Source organism: Pezoporus occidentalis, unplaced genomic scaffold (assembly GCF_034315485.1).
Source record: "Pezoporus occidentalis ecotype Australia unplaced genomic scaffold, CSIRO_AGI_Poc_V1 ctg16, whole genome shotgun sequence".
NCBI lineage: Eukaryota > Metazoa > Chordata > Aves > Psittaciformes > Psittacidae > Pezoporus > Pezoporus occidentalis.
In genome coordinates this window covers 5,938,706-5,955,626 of record NW_026913425.1, presented here as the reverse complement: position 1 = coordinate 5,955,626, position 16,921 = coordinate 5,938,706, and the positions used below count along the sequence as shown (strand labels likewise).

Here is a 16,921-nt window from a genome sequence, read left to right as displayed (position 1 = left end):
TGATTATATTACCACTTCAGTCCCAAGCCAAATCAGATTTTTGAGTTAGCAGTTATCTGTGAATGTTACTGGTGCCAAGGATTCCTCACCCCCAGGCTCAGCAGCTCAGGAGAGCACCTCACAGCTTCTAGTGGGAGTAGTGCCAGTTCTGCACTGAAAATAGTGCAACTGTTTCCAACTGTGCAAGGCAAAAGCTAATAAGGTTTGCCTAGCCTTAGCTGCTACAATTTAGTGTCCACCAGTTTCCCAAATGCTGAGAAGCATCATAGAAACATAGGTTGCCAAAGTTCATCCAGGCTCACATCCTTAGGCCTCAGCACCAAGGAACCCAAAGTTGGTGGCAGCAGCATCAATAGCCCCAGCTGTGAGTGTGTGTGTTATTGGAGACAGTGACAGAGTGACCTTCATGAGGTGAAGGAGAAGGTAAGGAGGTGTGTGCTGACACTGAGGTTTGACAGGTTTATTCACTGGGCCTAGAAAAAGTAAACAAGGACAGTTCTGTCTGCATTGACTGTAATAACTAAATAGTCCTGAAGAGCTGGGAAGGACAGTGCAGATAGCTGAAAGACTATGGGCATGAGAATATACTCTGCACTAGTGTCTATATTCTTTTGACTTTTGCACAATACAGTGTTTCTGTTACCCCATTTGTTCAAAATAATAGAGCTGACTCTAATGATCTTTTTCCAAGTTAACTTTAAGGCATGCATAATGGAATGTTTCTTTTATGCTTTAGCCTTAATTTGCAAATTATTTATGTATATATTAATTTTTAACATTATTTTTGCTTGAAATACTTTGTTTTCTTGCAATGTTTTGTTTTATTTAAATGTAATAGAGGATGATCTTTTGATTGGAAATCTTCCTACAATTGAAAAGCTTTGTGAGACACCACCAGGTATTGTATTCAAAGCAGATTTACATGTTAACTAATCATCCTAATATACTGCACCTAATAAAGTTGTACTTTTGAAACAAGTTTGTCCAGCTATAGTATCTGGCAGATACAAGTAGCCTGAAAACTCAACTACATAGCAAGTTATATGTTGCTGAAATCACCAAAACTTGATGTAACTGCTTTTATATAACATAATCTTCTGTCTATCCCTTCTTCTCTGTCCCAAACAAACTGGAACTTGCTCTTGCTTCTTTGGTTTGTCAATACTACTTTCTTTCAAGTAGAGTGAATACTTTCGTACTTTGACAATCATAAGACAAGTAGTAAAAATGTTTCTATACTTACATGTAATACAGTTCTTTGAAAATACAGATGACAAAGGTAACTGTTGTAAAATATTTTTTTTTCATGACAGCCTTTTAGCCAGTATTAAAATTGTCTGAATCATTGCTCCTAAACTGAACTAAAACCATTTGATGAGGTTTGTTTTCCCTTTTTATGACCAGCAATGCAGTCTTTTATTCTGCAGCTTGGCAACCTCCCTGAGTGTGTCACTGCAACTGTTTACATGTTCGTGTCAGTAGGTCTTGTGTCAGCACAGCTCAGGGGCTGTTTATGGTGGCTGGGGCAGAGACAGGTGGCAGGGTGTAGAAGTCACCTTTGCTGTCACTGCTGAAGGTGCTATAACTGGAGCCTTGGGCTGAGCTGCAGCCTGCGATGCAGCAAGGCTCCCTTGACACAGCCTCCCTCTTGAGATCTCACAGCAGGTGTGGAAGGCCCTGAAGCTGGATATTACTGCATTGCTTTGTCTCTTCAGCAGCAAGGCAACAAAACAATGGCTTACAGAATTAGGCAGTTATGTTTGTTTCAATTTACTAGGTTTTACAGAAGCACATAGATTTTGATGAATCAATGGGTGATAAACAGTGAGGGCAGAGCAAATTAGGGAGAAAAGCTGTCTTATTTGTAGTCCCTCAAATACATCTCAGAGAAATTTATATACTTATATTTGTTTGCTTTGGTGTTTCCAAAAAAAACCCTGAAAATAGTGTTGTTAATAAAATTCACTCTTCAGTCAAGAAATCAGTATTTGTCTTTTATGCATAAGAGTATCATGTATATATTTGCATAACTCTGCACTGCAGTTATCAATATAAAAATATACACAAAGACATGATAAGTAAAAGATTTTAAAATATGCATCTGTAAACAATCTGACATAACACACGGTAATCACCTCCTGTCTGCTTGCAACGGTTTGTTCTTCCTTTGTAAATTGGGAGAAAAAGAAGGTAAAACACCCAGGCAACCATAGTGCCAAAACCATTGAGTGCATATTTCCACTTTAGGTGGAAAATACTTCTGGAATTCAATATTTCACCAAACAGAATTTCTGGCTACTGTTAACTTATTATTTTATTGCACATTTACTTCTTGAAATCGTGATTTCTAGATTCCTGAGATTATTGAGAATCACAACTTTTATTGGTAGGCTTCAGGGAGAAAAAGAAAACTTTGGAATCATGACCTGTGTATTGTCTGAAAGAATAAATAAACCCAACCTACTGTTCATACTGAGAAAATAAATACAGCAGTGTTTTGGAGTGAGCATCATAATATTTCATTCAGCTAAGAATTTCTGAACACCTGTGACTAGAGTATCACTTTCAATATAAGGAGGACTCAGTGTTGCACTAAATGTTTTTCTTTCATGATGCTGAGAGTATTTAGAGCATTTTACTACGTTAGGCAAGAAACCACGATGAAGAGTAAGGTATAAGGTAGCAGAGTAAGACCAACTCCTGTCTTTCACTCTCTTGTTGTTACTACTTCTTTCACTTATCTCTGGATTTAAGGTCTAGGATTTCATATTAGCCGCTGTGACTAACAGGACCTGAAGAACAAGGTCCTAGCTTCATTTTTGCTTCTGAAAGAGCTCACAAGGCACGGCCACTGTTTTAGAGTAAATAGAATTAGTTTGCCATGAGAAATATTATATTGAAGTATTTTGTTCCTGCCTTTTGGTATAAGAGAAAAATTCTCATTTTGCTCATGAAAAAGAAAGATTGTGCTTCCTTTGTGATAGTTAATATTATGTGATACAGGACATTTCAGCAGTGATATAAGAAATTAGTAAGATGCCCTACACTGCTGTACTAATAAAAATATAGAACTTCCAGTATTGTCTTTTATATTTGGTACACATATAGAGAATTGGTGAAATGTAAAATCCTATGACAGCAGTTTCATTATTTGTACACATGCATTTCAAAAAGTCTTACCATGAGATCTGAGTTCATTTTTCTAGCTTTTCATTGGAACTGTGTTGTGTTGGCCAAGCATCTGTAAAGGCTTCTCCAACAACTTCTGCTTGGGAACCTTTGTTGTCGGAAATAATTAGAAGAATGTTTAACAGATAACTTATAATGCATAATATTAATGTATCTGCATTTAAGCTCATGCATACAGTAAGTGAATTCTTTGCATTTCCATGACCATTTTATCATACATTTTTCCATACAGTAAGCATACAGTAGGGATTTTTTTAAGTGTTCTAGTCAATGTCTGATTCCCTTTGGATCTGTTTATTTCACTTTCACCAATAGCTATTCTAATGATGTGTTCCTTTGTCTCACGTATTTTCTTGTGTCTGTCCATTTACATAATGTCATACTGATAGTCCTGTTTCCTTAGGCTGCGAAGCAGTGTTTTGATGGTATGATTGTACTGTACTATGTATTTTTTTCTACACACTTTTCAAGTAATACTTCAGATGCTACTGTAATCTTGATAGCAAAAACCTCTTGTGAAAATTACAGATGTAGTCAACTGTTCTGAAATCTGTTGTTAAGCTTTTTGAAAATTAAACCTATACACTGTATGTATTCTAGGTGTTTCAGGTGGTCCCAGCCCTGTCAGCCTTGGAAACCAGGACACCTTGCCTGTTGCAGTAGCCCTTACTGAATCTGTAAACGCCTACTTTAAAGGAGCAGATCCCACAAAGTTAGTTAAATAGTGAATTGTTTTGAATAATAAGTGACAGTAAGAAAACACACTGGGTTTACTTGTAATATTTTTGGGAAAACTATTAGAAGGGGAATTCAGACGGTTAGTTGTTGGGTTTGGTTTTGTTTTTTTTTTCCCTGATATAAGTGACAGTAGTGACTTACTGCTCTGTATTGGCTGGCATCCCACTAGGAGTTCATATATCCTTGCTTTACAAAACTGTGTCCAATGAGAAAACTGAAAATGAGAAGGGTTTTTATCATAGTCAGGTAGCTGCTAGAAGTAAATTTGGCCAGCTAAAAGCCTCTCATTCCATCACATCCCTTGCTATGCTACTTAGGCCTTGCCTAAGCATAGCAGTGCCATGTTTACAAAGCCTAAAAAACATCCGCAAAGACTACTGTATGCTTTAACCAGCTAAAGTTTTTTCTTATTTCATCTAACTTTCAAGCTGAAAGTGACGCTATGTTGTCACATTACCCTCATTTGAAATTGATTTTCTGTTTTTAATTTAGATCATCAGATTTTGAAAGTACAGTGATTGCTTTGAAATTAGTATTAAAGCTAGGCAGAATTGAGTTGCAATGAAACTTATGTTTTCATTGTTTTCTAGATGTATTGTGAAGATTACTGGTGATATGACGGTATCATTCCCAAGTGGGATTGTTAAGGTATTCACCAGCAACCCATCTCCAGCTGTGCTCTGCTTCAGGATGAAGAACACAAGCAAACTAGAGCAGATACTTCCAAATGCGCAACTTGTATACAGGTTTTGTATACTTTTAATAAAAAAGTAAACTACATGATTTGTAAAATGTCAGTTATCTATGTAAATTGGAATTCTCTACAGTCTTGTTGATTTGCTTATACACGGTTTCGTTTCCTGAATTAATCGTATTCACCTCAGTTCTCTCCAATGCCACCATTAAAAAAATCTTAGTGAGTATTTGACTTGAAACTTGTGCTGAGTGTAACAGGAGCTGTAAAAAAAAATAGTTTGTAAATGCTGCTGGGTTTACATGCATTTTATAAATTTTTCTTTACACAGTAGTAACAGTGGTAGGATTAAATGATGAAACAGTAGCCTTACATGGAAGACAAGTAGTAAGAGCTACACCTAATCTCATTCATCATCTACTTGTGTATTTTTAGAGATGTACAATTTCTACACTAGATTGGATGCATTATATAGCTGTATTTCTCAAGTGTTTAGCAGCACACTTGGGAGAATTCTTAAGAAAAAAGGGTGCTGATTGTACAGGATAATTGTTGAAATCACAGCACTCAGAGCTCGTAAAAAATTATAAAAGTTCAAATTATTTAGCAGAGATCTGTTTCAGCTAAGCAGTATCTAATTTATTGAAGAAAATATTTGAAAAAGTTAAATGCTTTTTGATGTTACATTTTTTAAATTACTAAAAGAATCAAACTGTACGCATCCATTCTTTTGCATTTAATTTCATTTTTATCATTCATATGTAATGAATGATTCATACAAAATTAATCACTCTTTGACATGCTAGTTTATAACTGAAATGGTAGCACAGCTGTATCAGACAGAGTGAGATCTACAGGAAAAGTAGATTTTAAAAAAGTGAAAGTGTCTAGTATTTAAGTGCTGTAACACTTCGCCTCTAATTAGAAAGGATACATATATGGATATTTACAAAGTTAAACTCATATAGTAATATTTTGATTTTTTTATCGTATACTGCAAAGGATTTAATTTGCTTGGTATTTATGGAGATTAAAGTTTTTAATGAGAGTGATATTTCTATTTCTAGTGATGTCAGAATTTCTGGTTTGAATTGCACTTGTTTGTGGAGCAACAGAAAGGTTTTACTACTAGTTTCATTTATTTAAATGTGGAAGGCCTCTTTAGTGATAAGTGTTTATATTTTTTACTGAAAATGGAAATTTCATTAATCGCAGTAGTGTATCAAGAAGCAATATCTGAGTAAATTGGACAGACTACTGGTACGTAAGTCACAGTTCTAAGACATTCAACCCACTGCAGTCATATTTACTATGTTGTAGGTACTCATTGTCAGCTTTCACTCTGCAGACACACTCTGCATTCCTTAAGAATGGATGCAGTTCTTCACTGTATCCACAGACAATCAGAAGAGGTCTTTGGTTCTTAAGTGATTTAAATTTGGGGTTTTGAATCAGTTTTCTTAAATGCTTCATCCTTATTCAAAATCAAACTGATGCAACCAGAGCTGAAAATATTCTTGATCTGCAGAACACCATGTTCCAGTAGCTTCCAAACAGCTTCTGCAATCATGTGCACTCTTACCTACATATAGAAATGATACAATAAAATGTTAGTAAGATTGAATGCAGCTATAATTATCTAAGAAACAACTGATTATAAGAATTTGAAAATCACTTTTAATTAAAAAAAAACTTTGAAAGCTTACATTCTCTAGAAATACATGAAAGTATGGTAAGAGACATGGCACAAATCTTAATTCGGTACATTAGTGAAGCTATGTCATATCCCAGACCAGTTATAATTTTAGGATTTATTCCAAATTGGATAACATTCCTTTTCAAATATCACTTTCACCCCCACGTCCCACACATCCTCACAGCACCTAGTTGTATTAAAATCGTGGTTTATTAAAAGTAAAATCCAAATTCAGCATGAGCTCCATCTTGTGATGTAGATCATCAGTGGAGAAAACTCACACTGCTCCACACACTTAAAGGAGAATTTTTCTATAACAAGCAGTTAATTTGTCTTAATATTTAGAAAGATACAGTTATGTATTAGAAAGCATTAGAGCAAATTCTTGCTTAAATAACAAAGAAAGGGAAGGATCTAATCTCCCATTTTTTTAGACGTACAAATAATAAAACTCAGTGTTGCCTTCTGACTCCTACCTTTCTTTTTCATTGTAGTGATCAGTCACAAAGTGACTCCAGTACTATGGATTTCTGGATGAACATGCAAGCTATAACTTTCTACCTCAAGAAATTATCAGAGCAGAATCCATCTGCATCCTATTACAATGTGGATGTTTTAAAGTATCAGGTAAACGCTTTTTTTCCTTGGGAATTTTTTAAGGAATTCTGGCAGATTTGATAATACACAGGAATTAAAAGAATCATTCTTTGCCTGCTAGCATGCTGATGAACTGTCATCCCTCATCTAGACAAATTCTGGGTATACCACTGTGTAGAGTGCATAGGCTCTGTCCAGGCTTAGTGCATTCCTTCCATGCTTCGTGTCATTCCCTTGGATTCGTGAGCTGTTTCAGCTTGCTCTCACATCATTCTCAATTCATGTGTGCAAGGGTCTGACACTGCTTTTGTATATATTTGTTGGCAAAGTCAAATTCTCCTTGAATTTAGGGTTTTGATGGGGAGTTATCTGAGTTTGTAGTTGTACTGCCTTTGATTTTTGTAATTTCGTAAGTTTTGGGTGCTATAGTTGATGAATCGTAATATATGAGAACATACAACTTTCCAATCTCTCACAATATAATGGAACATTTCGTCCTGGAAAGCATTTACAGGCACACAAAGGACAAGGACTTCAGGGGTATTCAGCATGAATTTAGCAAGGGAAAGTCATGCTTGACCAGCTTGATAAACTTCTATGATGACATGACTGTGATGAGGGGAGGGCGGTTGATACTGTCTGCTTCAGGAAGGTGTTTGACAATGTCTCCCATAGCATCCTCATAGAAAAGTTGGTGAAGTATGCACTGAATGAGCAGATGTTGAGGTGGATTGAAAACTGGCTGAACAGCCAGGCCCAGGGAGTGACTGTCACTGTTGTGAAGTCCATCTGGAGACCAGTAACTAGCAGTATGCCCCGGGGGTCAGTACTGAATTTACAATCCTGCTTAACAGCTTCATTGATAATCTGGATGGTAGAGCAGAGTATACCCTCAGCAAGGCTTCTGATGACACAGAACTGGGAGGATGACCTGGATACTCTGGAAGTCATTCTGCCCTCCAGAGGGACCTCAGCTGGCTGGAGAAATGAACTGACAGGAACCTGATGAAGTTCAACAAGAAGTACACCTGGGGAGGAGCAACCCCATGCACTGATATATGCTGGGGCCCACACAGCTGGAAATCAGCTTGGAAGTAAAAAGACCTGTGGGATACCATATTGAACATGAGCTAACAATGTGCCCTTGCTGTAAAGGTGGCAAATGGTCTCTTGGGCTGCATTAGGCAAAGTACTGCTAGTAGGTCAAGGGAGGTGATCCTTCCCCTGTACTGAGCACTGATAAGGTCACACCTGGATTACTGGGTCCAGTTCTGGGTTGTCCATTGCAAGAAAGGCATGGACATACTGGAGAGAGTTCAGTGAAGGGCCACTAAGATGATGAAGGGTGTGGAGCACCCCTCCTATGAGAAAAGGCTGAGAAAGCTGGGACTGTTCAGCCTGGAGAAGGCTCACAGGGGATCTTATCAGTAGTACAAAGAACTGACACGAGGGTACATAGAAAACAGACACAGGCGCTTTTCACTGGTGCCCAGTGACAGGACCAGAGGCAACAGGCACAAAGAGAAACACAGGAGGTTCCCTCTGAACATCAGGAAATATTTTTTTCCTGTGAGGGTGACTGAGCAATGGAATGGGTTGCCAGAGGGGTGGTGGAGTCTCCATCCTTGGAGATACTCAAAGGCTATTTGGACATGGTCCTGGGCATGTAGGTTGCCCTGCTTCAGCAGGAGGGTTGGACCAGATGACCTTTCCAACCTCAGCTGTTCTGAATCTGTGAGAAGATGTTCTGGCTGTCAGTAAAAAATCTTTGTGAAAATTCAAAACAGACACCTCAAAGGAAGAGAGATTTGCTAGGCCTGCACTAAAATGGTTGAACATCTGGGGCAACTGTCCACATCAAAAACCAAAATAACCTGTCAGTCCAGCTATTAATACCATTATGGTTTCCAAATTCTCCCAATATAGTTTAAAATCTTGGCATACTGAATCTATAAAAAGCATGTTAGACACACACAATTCCTGAGAAGAAAAATGGAAGGAACAAAACTTTTCTTCAGATAGCAGAAATGAGTACTATGGAAGAATACTATGACTTTAAGATCTTTACTGTCAGGGGAATATGATGCATTGGCATGCGGAAGCCGTGGCAGATAGAAAAGTTTCTGGGCTGCCAAGGAAAGGTGAGAGGGGACACCAGAACAGAGAAAGGTCCTCATGGAGATTAGGGAGATGATGGAGATGCAGCAGGGGAGTAGCACAAGCTCAGCTAAAGAAGCAGCATCCAACCCTTCTACTGCAGGAAAATAATGCTTTGAATACTTAACTGTTTTGCTGGCTCCCTATCCCATAACGACAGGTATTGATAGCCCTGTGCTGCTGGCTGCTTGGACATTGAATTGGTATGGCACACAGGTGCTAAGGATGAAGTCATTTTGCCACAAGCGTGCTTCACATGTGAGGCAGAACGCAAGACTAAAACAAAACGATTTTGACTTAGAATAGCCAGGAAGGAGCCTCATAGACCAGAAAGCATTTAAACCTTTTCTTTAAATATTCATAGGATCATAGAATGGTTTGGGTTGGAAAGGACCTTAAGATCATCAAGTTGCAACCCCCCCTGTCATGGGCAGGGACGCCTCACCCTAGACTGTGTCACCCAAGGCTCTGTCCAACCTGGCCTTTAACACTGACAGGGATGGAGCATTTAACTCTTCTTTAGGCAACCTGTTCCACCACCTCACCCCCTTCACAGTAAAGAACTTCTTTCATATGTCTAACCTGAAATTCCTCTTCAAGCTTAAACCCATCACCCCTTGTCATATCACTACAGTCCTCTTTGAAGAGTCTCTTCTCATTTTAATTTAAAAGAACAAGAATTAATTTTAGGCTGCAAGTCTTAAGAATTGTGCAATTAAGGACTCAGAGATCAGTTGTTCTCTTGATCTTTTGCAGGATTTGTTACTATCATTCCTTAATTATGCCAAAGAGGAGAATTCCTTAATTAAGCTACTTTCAATGGTTTATTCTTTCACAGGTATCTTCAAATGGCATCCAGTCCACTCCCTTGAATCTTGCAACTTACTGGAAATGTAATGCTAGCACTACTGATGTTAGAGTTGACTATAAATACAATCCAGAGTCCATGAATATGCCTAGCATGCTGTCTAACGTCCAGGTTGTGGTACCAGTAGATGGAGGAGTAACAAACATGCAATCACTTCCACCTGCAAAATGGTAATATTAACACTTTTCAGTATTACTTCAGATTCATTTCAGTGTATTCATTAATGTCAGTCTGAAAATTTTCATTGAAACAGCTATTTTTTTTTTCTCTTGATAAAATGTGTAATATCAGATGTTTACAGATCATGTGCAGCCAATTCACATAAACTGAGCCAATATGCACCTGTTCTAACCATGTAATACAAGCCTTTATGAAATCTCCAATGTTTGCTTTCTTTTGGCTAATAGAACAGGCATTTTTAATACAGTAATTTGAAACCAAAATATCTTAATGCTTAAAAAGCATTGTGTGTGTGTATAGATATATCCATATATTTGGATTATATAAGGAGATTAGAAAAAAAAGCATTTCTTAAAAAGATTACTTGATTGTTCTGGCTTAAAAATCAACTTTTAATTGAAATGGTTTTAAGACAAACCTCAGTAACTGAGGAGCAATTCATAAGCCAGGTAGCATTCTCTTTCAGTTCAAGCGGCATACAGATTATTATCTGACTAGCAACTATCTGCCATTGCCTTCTAAGCCTGCATACACAGTAGCCCCTGAAAGTGAGACACAGATCTCAGGTAATTATGCTTCTACAAGTCTGTGAAAAGAAGAGAGTGGGACTAGGCAGGGCAGTACAGCTGTGGAGCAAAAGATGAGCAGAATTCAAGCACTGCACCTGCAGCTTAGCACATAGGTACTTGCCCAGCTGTAATGTAATTCCTGGGCTGTGTATTTCCAAGAGGGTCTTTTTAACATGAAGAAGGTAAAGAATACCAGGTTGAAGGCATTTCACTTTGACTGCAAGGCCTTGTTAACCTTGTTACTTACAGATCAGTTTACCTTATAAAGCAAGGTTCAGAAGGAAAATAAACCTGACCCATTTGTTAAATGGGTTCTGATACTTCTGGAGGCAATACATTTAAATGTATTAATTGAACAAAGCAGTAATCCAATATCACTTTAAGTCAAAAATATCCTGGCCAGACTGAATCTTTCTTGACTTGGTATTTTAAGGGAGCAATACTTTAAATCAAATCACTGTTAAAGGTTATTCTGAGTAAGGGCAGGTTCAGTATCCTGCCTGAACAACATGACTAGAACATCTGGTGAAGCCAATCTCCCTGCCCAGGCTTCTTCCACAAAACCCTCTGTAAGGAAGCCTGAGTGAGAGCAGGAGCACCCACCTAGAACACCTAGCGTTAGCTAGGAAGACTCAATGACAGTTTCATTACAGATTCATCACATGAAGGCACATGAACTCAGATTCTCTGTTTTGCACAGGCAACTCCCCAAGGATGGAATTTTGAGCCTGGCAAGCTGACCAGGAAAAAAATTAGTTATGTCCCAGCAGCTCCAGTGTTGTGTTGGGCTGCGTGTTTGAGGGAGTGGATTGGGTGGTCAGGTTTGGGGGGGGGTGTGTTACTGTGCTACTTGCGTGAGCATTTCATTCCTGCTACACCAATGCCAAAAGCAATTTCAAGCCTATCAGCACTTCATGCTGCTTGCAGTTTTAAGTTGTTGACTTTTTCTTTGGCGGAACTGCAGCAAAATGCTCCAGGAATTAAAATGCTGTGTGCTTGGTGCCCTTTTCTGCCCCTTTACAGCATAAGAAGTTAGTTTAAACCCTGTTACGCCCACCAGTTTTACTAGAATGGAAATGGTATAAAATTAATGCTGCCAGGAGTCTTACATAGAGAAAGGCAACCAGCATGGCTTCCCCTCATAGCGTCATCATGAAGCATAAAGACATAGCTTTCAAATTACTTCAGTGGGTTTTGGCCTGTCCTTACCCTTTGAGGTTACAGAGGGTTTTGAGTTGTCAAGCCATAGATGGGGCACTAGGCAGTCTTAACTATGTAAAAAAGTGGTGTGTATTACTGAGTGCTGCTGCTCTGGGGGAGTAGAAACACACCTTTCTTTTTTCCTGATTGCATTATATAGTTTTCCACAAACTTATCTAAAAATTATTAAGCATTTTTGTAAATATCCATTTAATGATATCTGTAAGATACCAGTGTAAATCTAGAGAAATAACTTACTAAAACTGGTGCTTATAACATACTGTTCTTTTACAGGAATGCAGACCAGATGAAAGCATATTGGAAAATATCTAGCATTTCAGAGAAGTCTGAGAATGGAGGCAAGTAGAACTCTTGTTTTGTTTTCTTGTACAGGAAAGTTACAACAGGAAAAAGTTGATCAGCTTTAGCCTCTACACCCTCATGCCTGTTCACACATCTTTTCATGCTGTATGTTGTTTACCAGTTCACCTTCTCAATCAATCTAACAGTGAGATATCAAAATGTGAATTTATTAATTAGTTGTAAAAGGAAAACAAAAAGATACAAAAGTCCTGTCCTGAGGTAACAACAGATGATTCTTGATCAGCATTTTGAGGGTCTTTGTTTTGACCATATATGACTCCAAGAAAAAAAATGAACCTATGCACATCTGCTCAGAGTGGTAATTTATGTAGCATTTTGTAAGGTATCAAGAGTTGTCCTCTGCCCAGCTGCCTTTCCCTGAGGTCCAGTTGATGTTACAGCCCTTGCAGCCTCTTCAGATGCATTTTTTTTTCTGAATCAGAAAAACAGGAGCTAAAAGGAGGCATCTCATCCCCAAGGCCTCTGTGGAGAAACGAATTCAGGGTGTAAAGGAAAGGCTTTCAGCCCTGTTAAGAATTTAATGAAGGCCATTATGAAATCATAGATTTGCTTTTAAGTATGACTGGTTTCATACAGAAATCATCACAAACCTGGAAAGGGAGGACTTCTATGCCTGCAAAGGCTGCAAAGTTGTGGTCAGTGATTCAAACTAAATCAAGAGAGAATTATTGCTGTAGCCTGGTGTCTTTTGTCCTTCAGTGACCTTGCAGTTCTGTCTTCCACTATGGTTACACATGGGTAGTCCTCTTTTTCTCCCTTTTCCAAACTGTGGAGCTTCTTTTAAAATAAGTCATACTAAAACACAAATGCAGCCCGAGGAAGAGCTATTGTGCACCTGCAGAGCAACATAGAATGTGCTGCTTAGCGATGCGGATTGCACCTTGCATATGTTCAGTAGATTTGCACCCCAGTGTTCCTGCTATATTCCCTTCTCTTGACACCATCTTTCTTTTCCTTTTCCTTGAATATAAACACATAGTACTCACAATTCAGTGTTGAAGAGGAAGTAATACTGTGCTGGTCTTAGAGAAACAAAGGGAGAAGTTGCACAAACATTTTTAATATTAGGGCAAATATCTTGAAGTCATCTTTATTCTGGTATACAGGGTGGTATGATGTTTTGGGATTTTTTTTATGGTCCAACACATTATGTGAGCTCTCAAGTGGAGATGGAGATAAAAACAAACTTTCAAATCACTTGAATATATCAGTTTCTATACTTCAAGTGGAAAGATGCGCCAATTTATCCAAACTATGACCTACTGAAAAAATAAAGTGGACCTTAAGCCAAATTTATCAACAAGTCATGGCATAAAACAATTCCATTCATTAATTCCCACTTTTAAACCAGTAATACCTCAGTTACTAACTTTACTCATCATTTAGCAGTTTCTGTTGCCTACAAATAGCAAGTTGTTTTAAAGAAGCAAAAATAGTTTATTTTTGTTATTCCATTGTTAATTATTTAAATAAATATAATTTTTGCCCATCAGATATTTCAAGTAATAAGTGATTAGCAGGCTGATACACACATCATATATATATATAATCTTGCAGATGTGTGTCATTTCTCTGTAAATTATTCACTAGTCATTGTCTTCAGTATTGCTTAAGAAAAAACATATTTGCTCTCTCACCGCTTTTGAACATTTATGTAGGACTGCCATTAGGAATAGATTTCAGTGGTCATCACTTTAGTTTCACTTCTAATACTAAAAATTTTGAGAGATCATCTTGTTCTTGCACAACAGCAGCTTTTCAGTTTTGGTATTTTATAGGTTCTGGATCCCTCAGGGCAAAATTTGAAGTTTCAGAAGGACCCAGTAAACCAGCAACACTTGCAGTGCAATTCATTAGTGAAGGAAGCACCCTTTCAGGAGTAGATGTAGAGCTCGTAGGCACTGGCTATCGGCTGTCCCTCCTCAAGAAGAGATTTGCCACTGGTAAGGCGCTGACATGCTTATATATTCATAATGGATATTATATATTCTGTAGTGTTAAATTACAAAATATGAAACTGTTAAGTGGTACATAGTTATTCTTCATTAAAACATGGCTGAAAACTGTCTCACAGGTATTTTGTTTTTCCATAGTTGCTCAAACTGCTCCCCAGGAAAATACTGACAAAATCTGTTTTATCTACTGACTGCAAAAAAAACTATGTTTATTTTTCAGGACGTTACATGGCAGACTGCTGATGTACCTGTGAAAGTCTTTGGATCAAAGGAGTGCAAGAAGCTCACTCTGCCTCTACCTGTTAAACACTATTTTAGCACGCATTACTTTTTTCAAAATGTTGACCTGCTTTGAAGCTGAACTACAGAACAGAAAATGCACTTTTAAAAGTCATTTTGCAAACTTTTTTTACTTTAAAATAGCACTGAAGTTAACTTCAACACTGTCTGTAAATGATCAACTGCAATATTTGGGAAAATTTGTTGAAATTTTAGTAAATTTATATAGATGAAGTCAAAATAGTAATCCATAGTTGTAATATGAAATCGTATGTTATACTGTAAACATTAAGCCTAAAAATGTAGGAGAGGGAGTAAGAAATATTTGAGCTTTCCATAAGTAATATTAATTTTTCAGATTCTTAGTTGCCAGTTTTTTGAAGAAAGAAGAGGCAAAGTCTCTTGTAGTTCTTTTATCTACACATGCCACAAAACCAGCTGAGTTTGAGATGTATAAATGTAACTTGATGCCCACGTATCATATATTATTAACATGTAAGTCATTTTATATAGGTTTTTTTTCCTAAGTGCAATGTGTTACAAAATTGCAAAAGAAAGCAGAGATTTACTTCTGCAGTTAGTAAATTTTGTGGGTGTTGTGATTGTTTGAATTAATGCTGTAGATTTAATTTATTTTTCTATGAACTGCATAACATTTGTGCCTTTTAAAAAAAGCCGGTGCCTATCCAATTTGTTATTCATGTGCCTCACTTCCTTTTACAAAGTTCGGCTCTTCATCAAGAAAGCACGGAGTTTCTATAATACAGACAACTTTATAAAAATTCTTTTGACTGGGATTTATTTAGAAGGCAGATTTGCAAAAACTGGAGATTATTTTAAAAGAGGCTTAAAATACTGGATTACTTCCTCATGGGGTAATTGCAATAAATGTGACTGTAGTAAAGGGAGATGCACCAAGCAGGACTTTGAAACTTTGAGATAGTAACTTTAATGTTACCAAAGACAAGAATACTGAAAAATCACTGAAGATGGTAAAAGCAAACAGCATTTCTCTTCACTTTGACTGCAAGTCTTTGTACTTTGAGTGCTTTTGGGGATGTGATTGTAACATAGTACTTTAGGAGGAATAGCATTTTAGAATTGTATTTCTTGGCAGCAGGATAACAAGTACTGCTATTTGTATTAGGTTATTTTTTTTCTATAACCACCAATTTTAATATGTGTATTGTCATCTAGTCTTGACATTCCCACAGCCTAAGCACAGGGAAGTGACATAGTAGTCACTACTTCATAAAATCTTTTATGTATTTGTGTTATTAAGAGTTTTTTGAGTGCTGAAATCAAAAGTATTGGGGCAAAATAATTCAGTAACCTGCACGTGGGAATTTTACATTACCATTTTGAATACCAGTATCTATTTCAAATTCTCTATTAAAACAATAAAATGTGTTTGAATTAATTTATGCAAAACCAGTAATGAATTGGATTGCTGAGGCAGTCTTTACAAGAAATTAAGCTTTGTAGAGGCTACATAAATGCTAATGTATACTACACACTTGCAGATGAGAGTTCCATTGCTAACATTAAGTACATACTGTACTGTAGAGTTGATTGGAAGAGTGTATTTGGCTCTTAATTTGCTAATCTTACTGAAAGGTAAATTTCTAACTCATAAAATGGTACAGTCTTTTTACTGGAATCTTAATTGTAATCTGCTTTGCAGTCAAACCATAGATAACATGACTGTTTCATTAACAAAAACCCAAAACTGTATTGCTATCCTTAATCAAGTATTACTTTAATTTCTAAGTTAAATGAAGTAGTTATATTTCAGCACTTTTAAACTAGCCTTCATTCAGGTGATTATACGTACATTTACATTGGGTGCAGGTTACAATTTTGAAGCCATACAAATTTGTTTAAACATTTTGTAAAGACATTCAAAACCAATGTAAAAAGTACATGTAGCTATCTGATGAAAAGAAACATATGTAGCAAGCTGGTTCTTGCTTATGTATACAGCAATATCCATTGTAGCTGCCTCCTAAGAAAATTAGTTTGTAAACACAACTCTAAAGGATCTGAATTTTTATGAATTGTTACTTCGTCAGACTGTAAATTAGAGCATACAAGCTTGTCTTACAAAAATTGTAAATACTTCTGACTTTTCATAAAATGTAAATTAAAAAAATGCACCCATAATAAACATGTAATATATAACTTAAATGCTTTATATTGCCTATACTTTTGCAGTTAGTGCCACACAGCTACTAAGAAGTAAGATAACAGAACAAAATTATGCCTGTATTGAACATTCTGAAAGTGTTGATTTGACTCTTCAAAAGGGACTGTAGTGACAGGACAAGGGGTCATGGTTTTAAACTTAAAGAGGTGAAGTTCAGGTTAGATATAAGGAAGAATTTCTTTACTGTGAGGGTAGTGAGGCACTGGAAC

The 16,921-nt window shown here is 37.0% G+C and overlaps 1 protein-coding gene across 3 annotated transcripts in view; it reads left to right on the top strand.

The window, feature by feature from the left end:
* Positions 1-16,693, top strand: part of FCHO2 (FCH and mu domain containing endocytic adaptor 2) — an 85,521-nt gene extending 68,828 nt beyond the window's left edge. For 2 of the 3 annotated variants that reach the window (XM_062612467.1, XM_062612468.1), the window contains 8 exons: positions 839-898; positions 3,790-3,901; positions 4,518-4,673; positions 6,812-6,944; positions 9,910-10,109; positions 12,183-12,247; positions 14,051-14,215; positions 14,448-16,693. In XM_062612467.1, the coding sequence (XP_062468451.1) occupies positions 839-898; positions 3,790-3,901; positions 4,518-4,673; positions 6,812-6,944; positions 9,910-10,109; positions 12,183-12,247; positions 14,051-14,215; positions 14,448-14,470 (914 nt within the window). In that variant the 3' untranslated portion in view covers positions 14,471-16,693. The remainder of the gene's footprint in view (positions 1-838; positions 899-3,789; positions 3,902-4,517; positions 4,674-6,811; positions 6,945-9,909; positions 10,110-12,182; positions 12,248-14,050; positions 14,216-14,447) is intronic. The other variant, XM_062612469.1, reaches the window with a different exon arrangement.
* Positions 16,694-16,921: the final 228 nt, after the last annotated feature.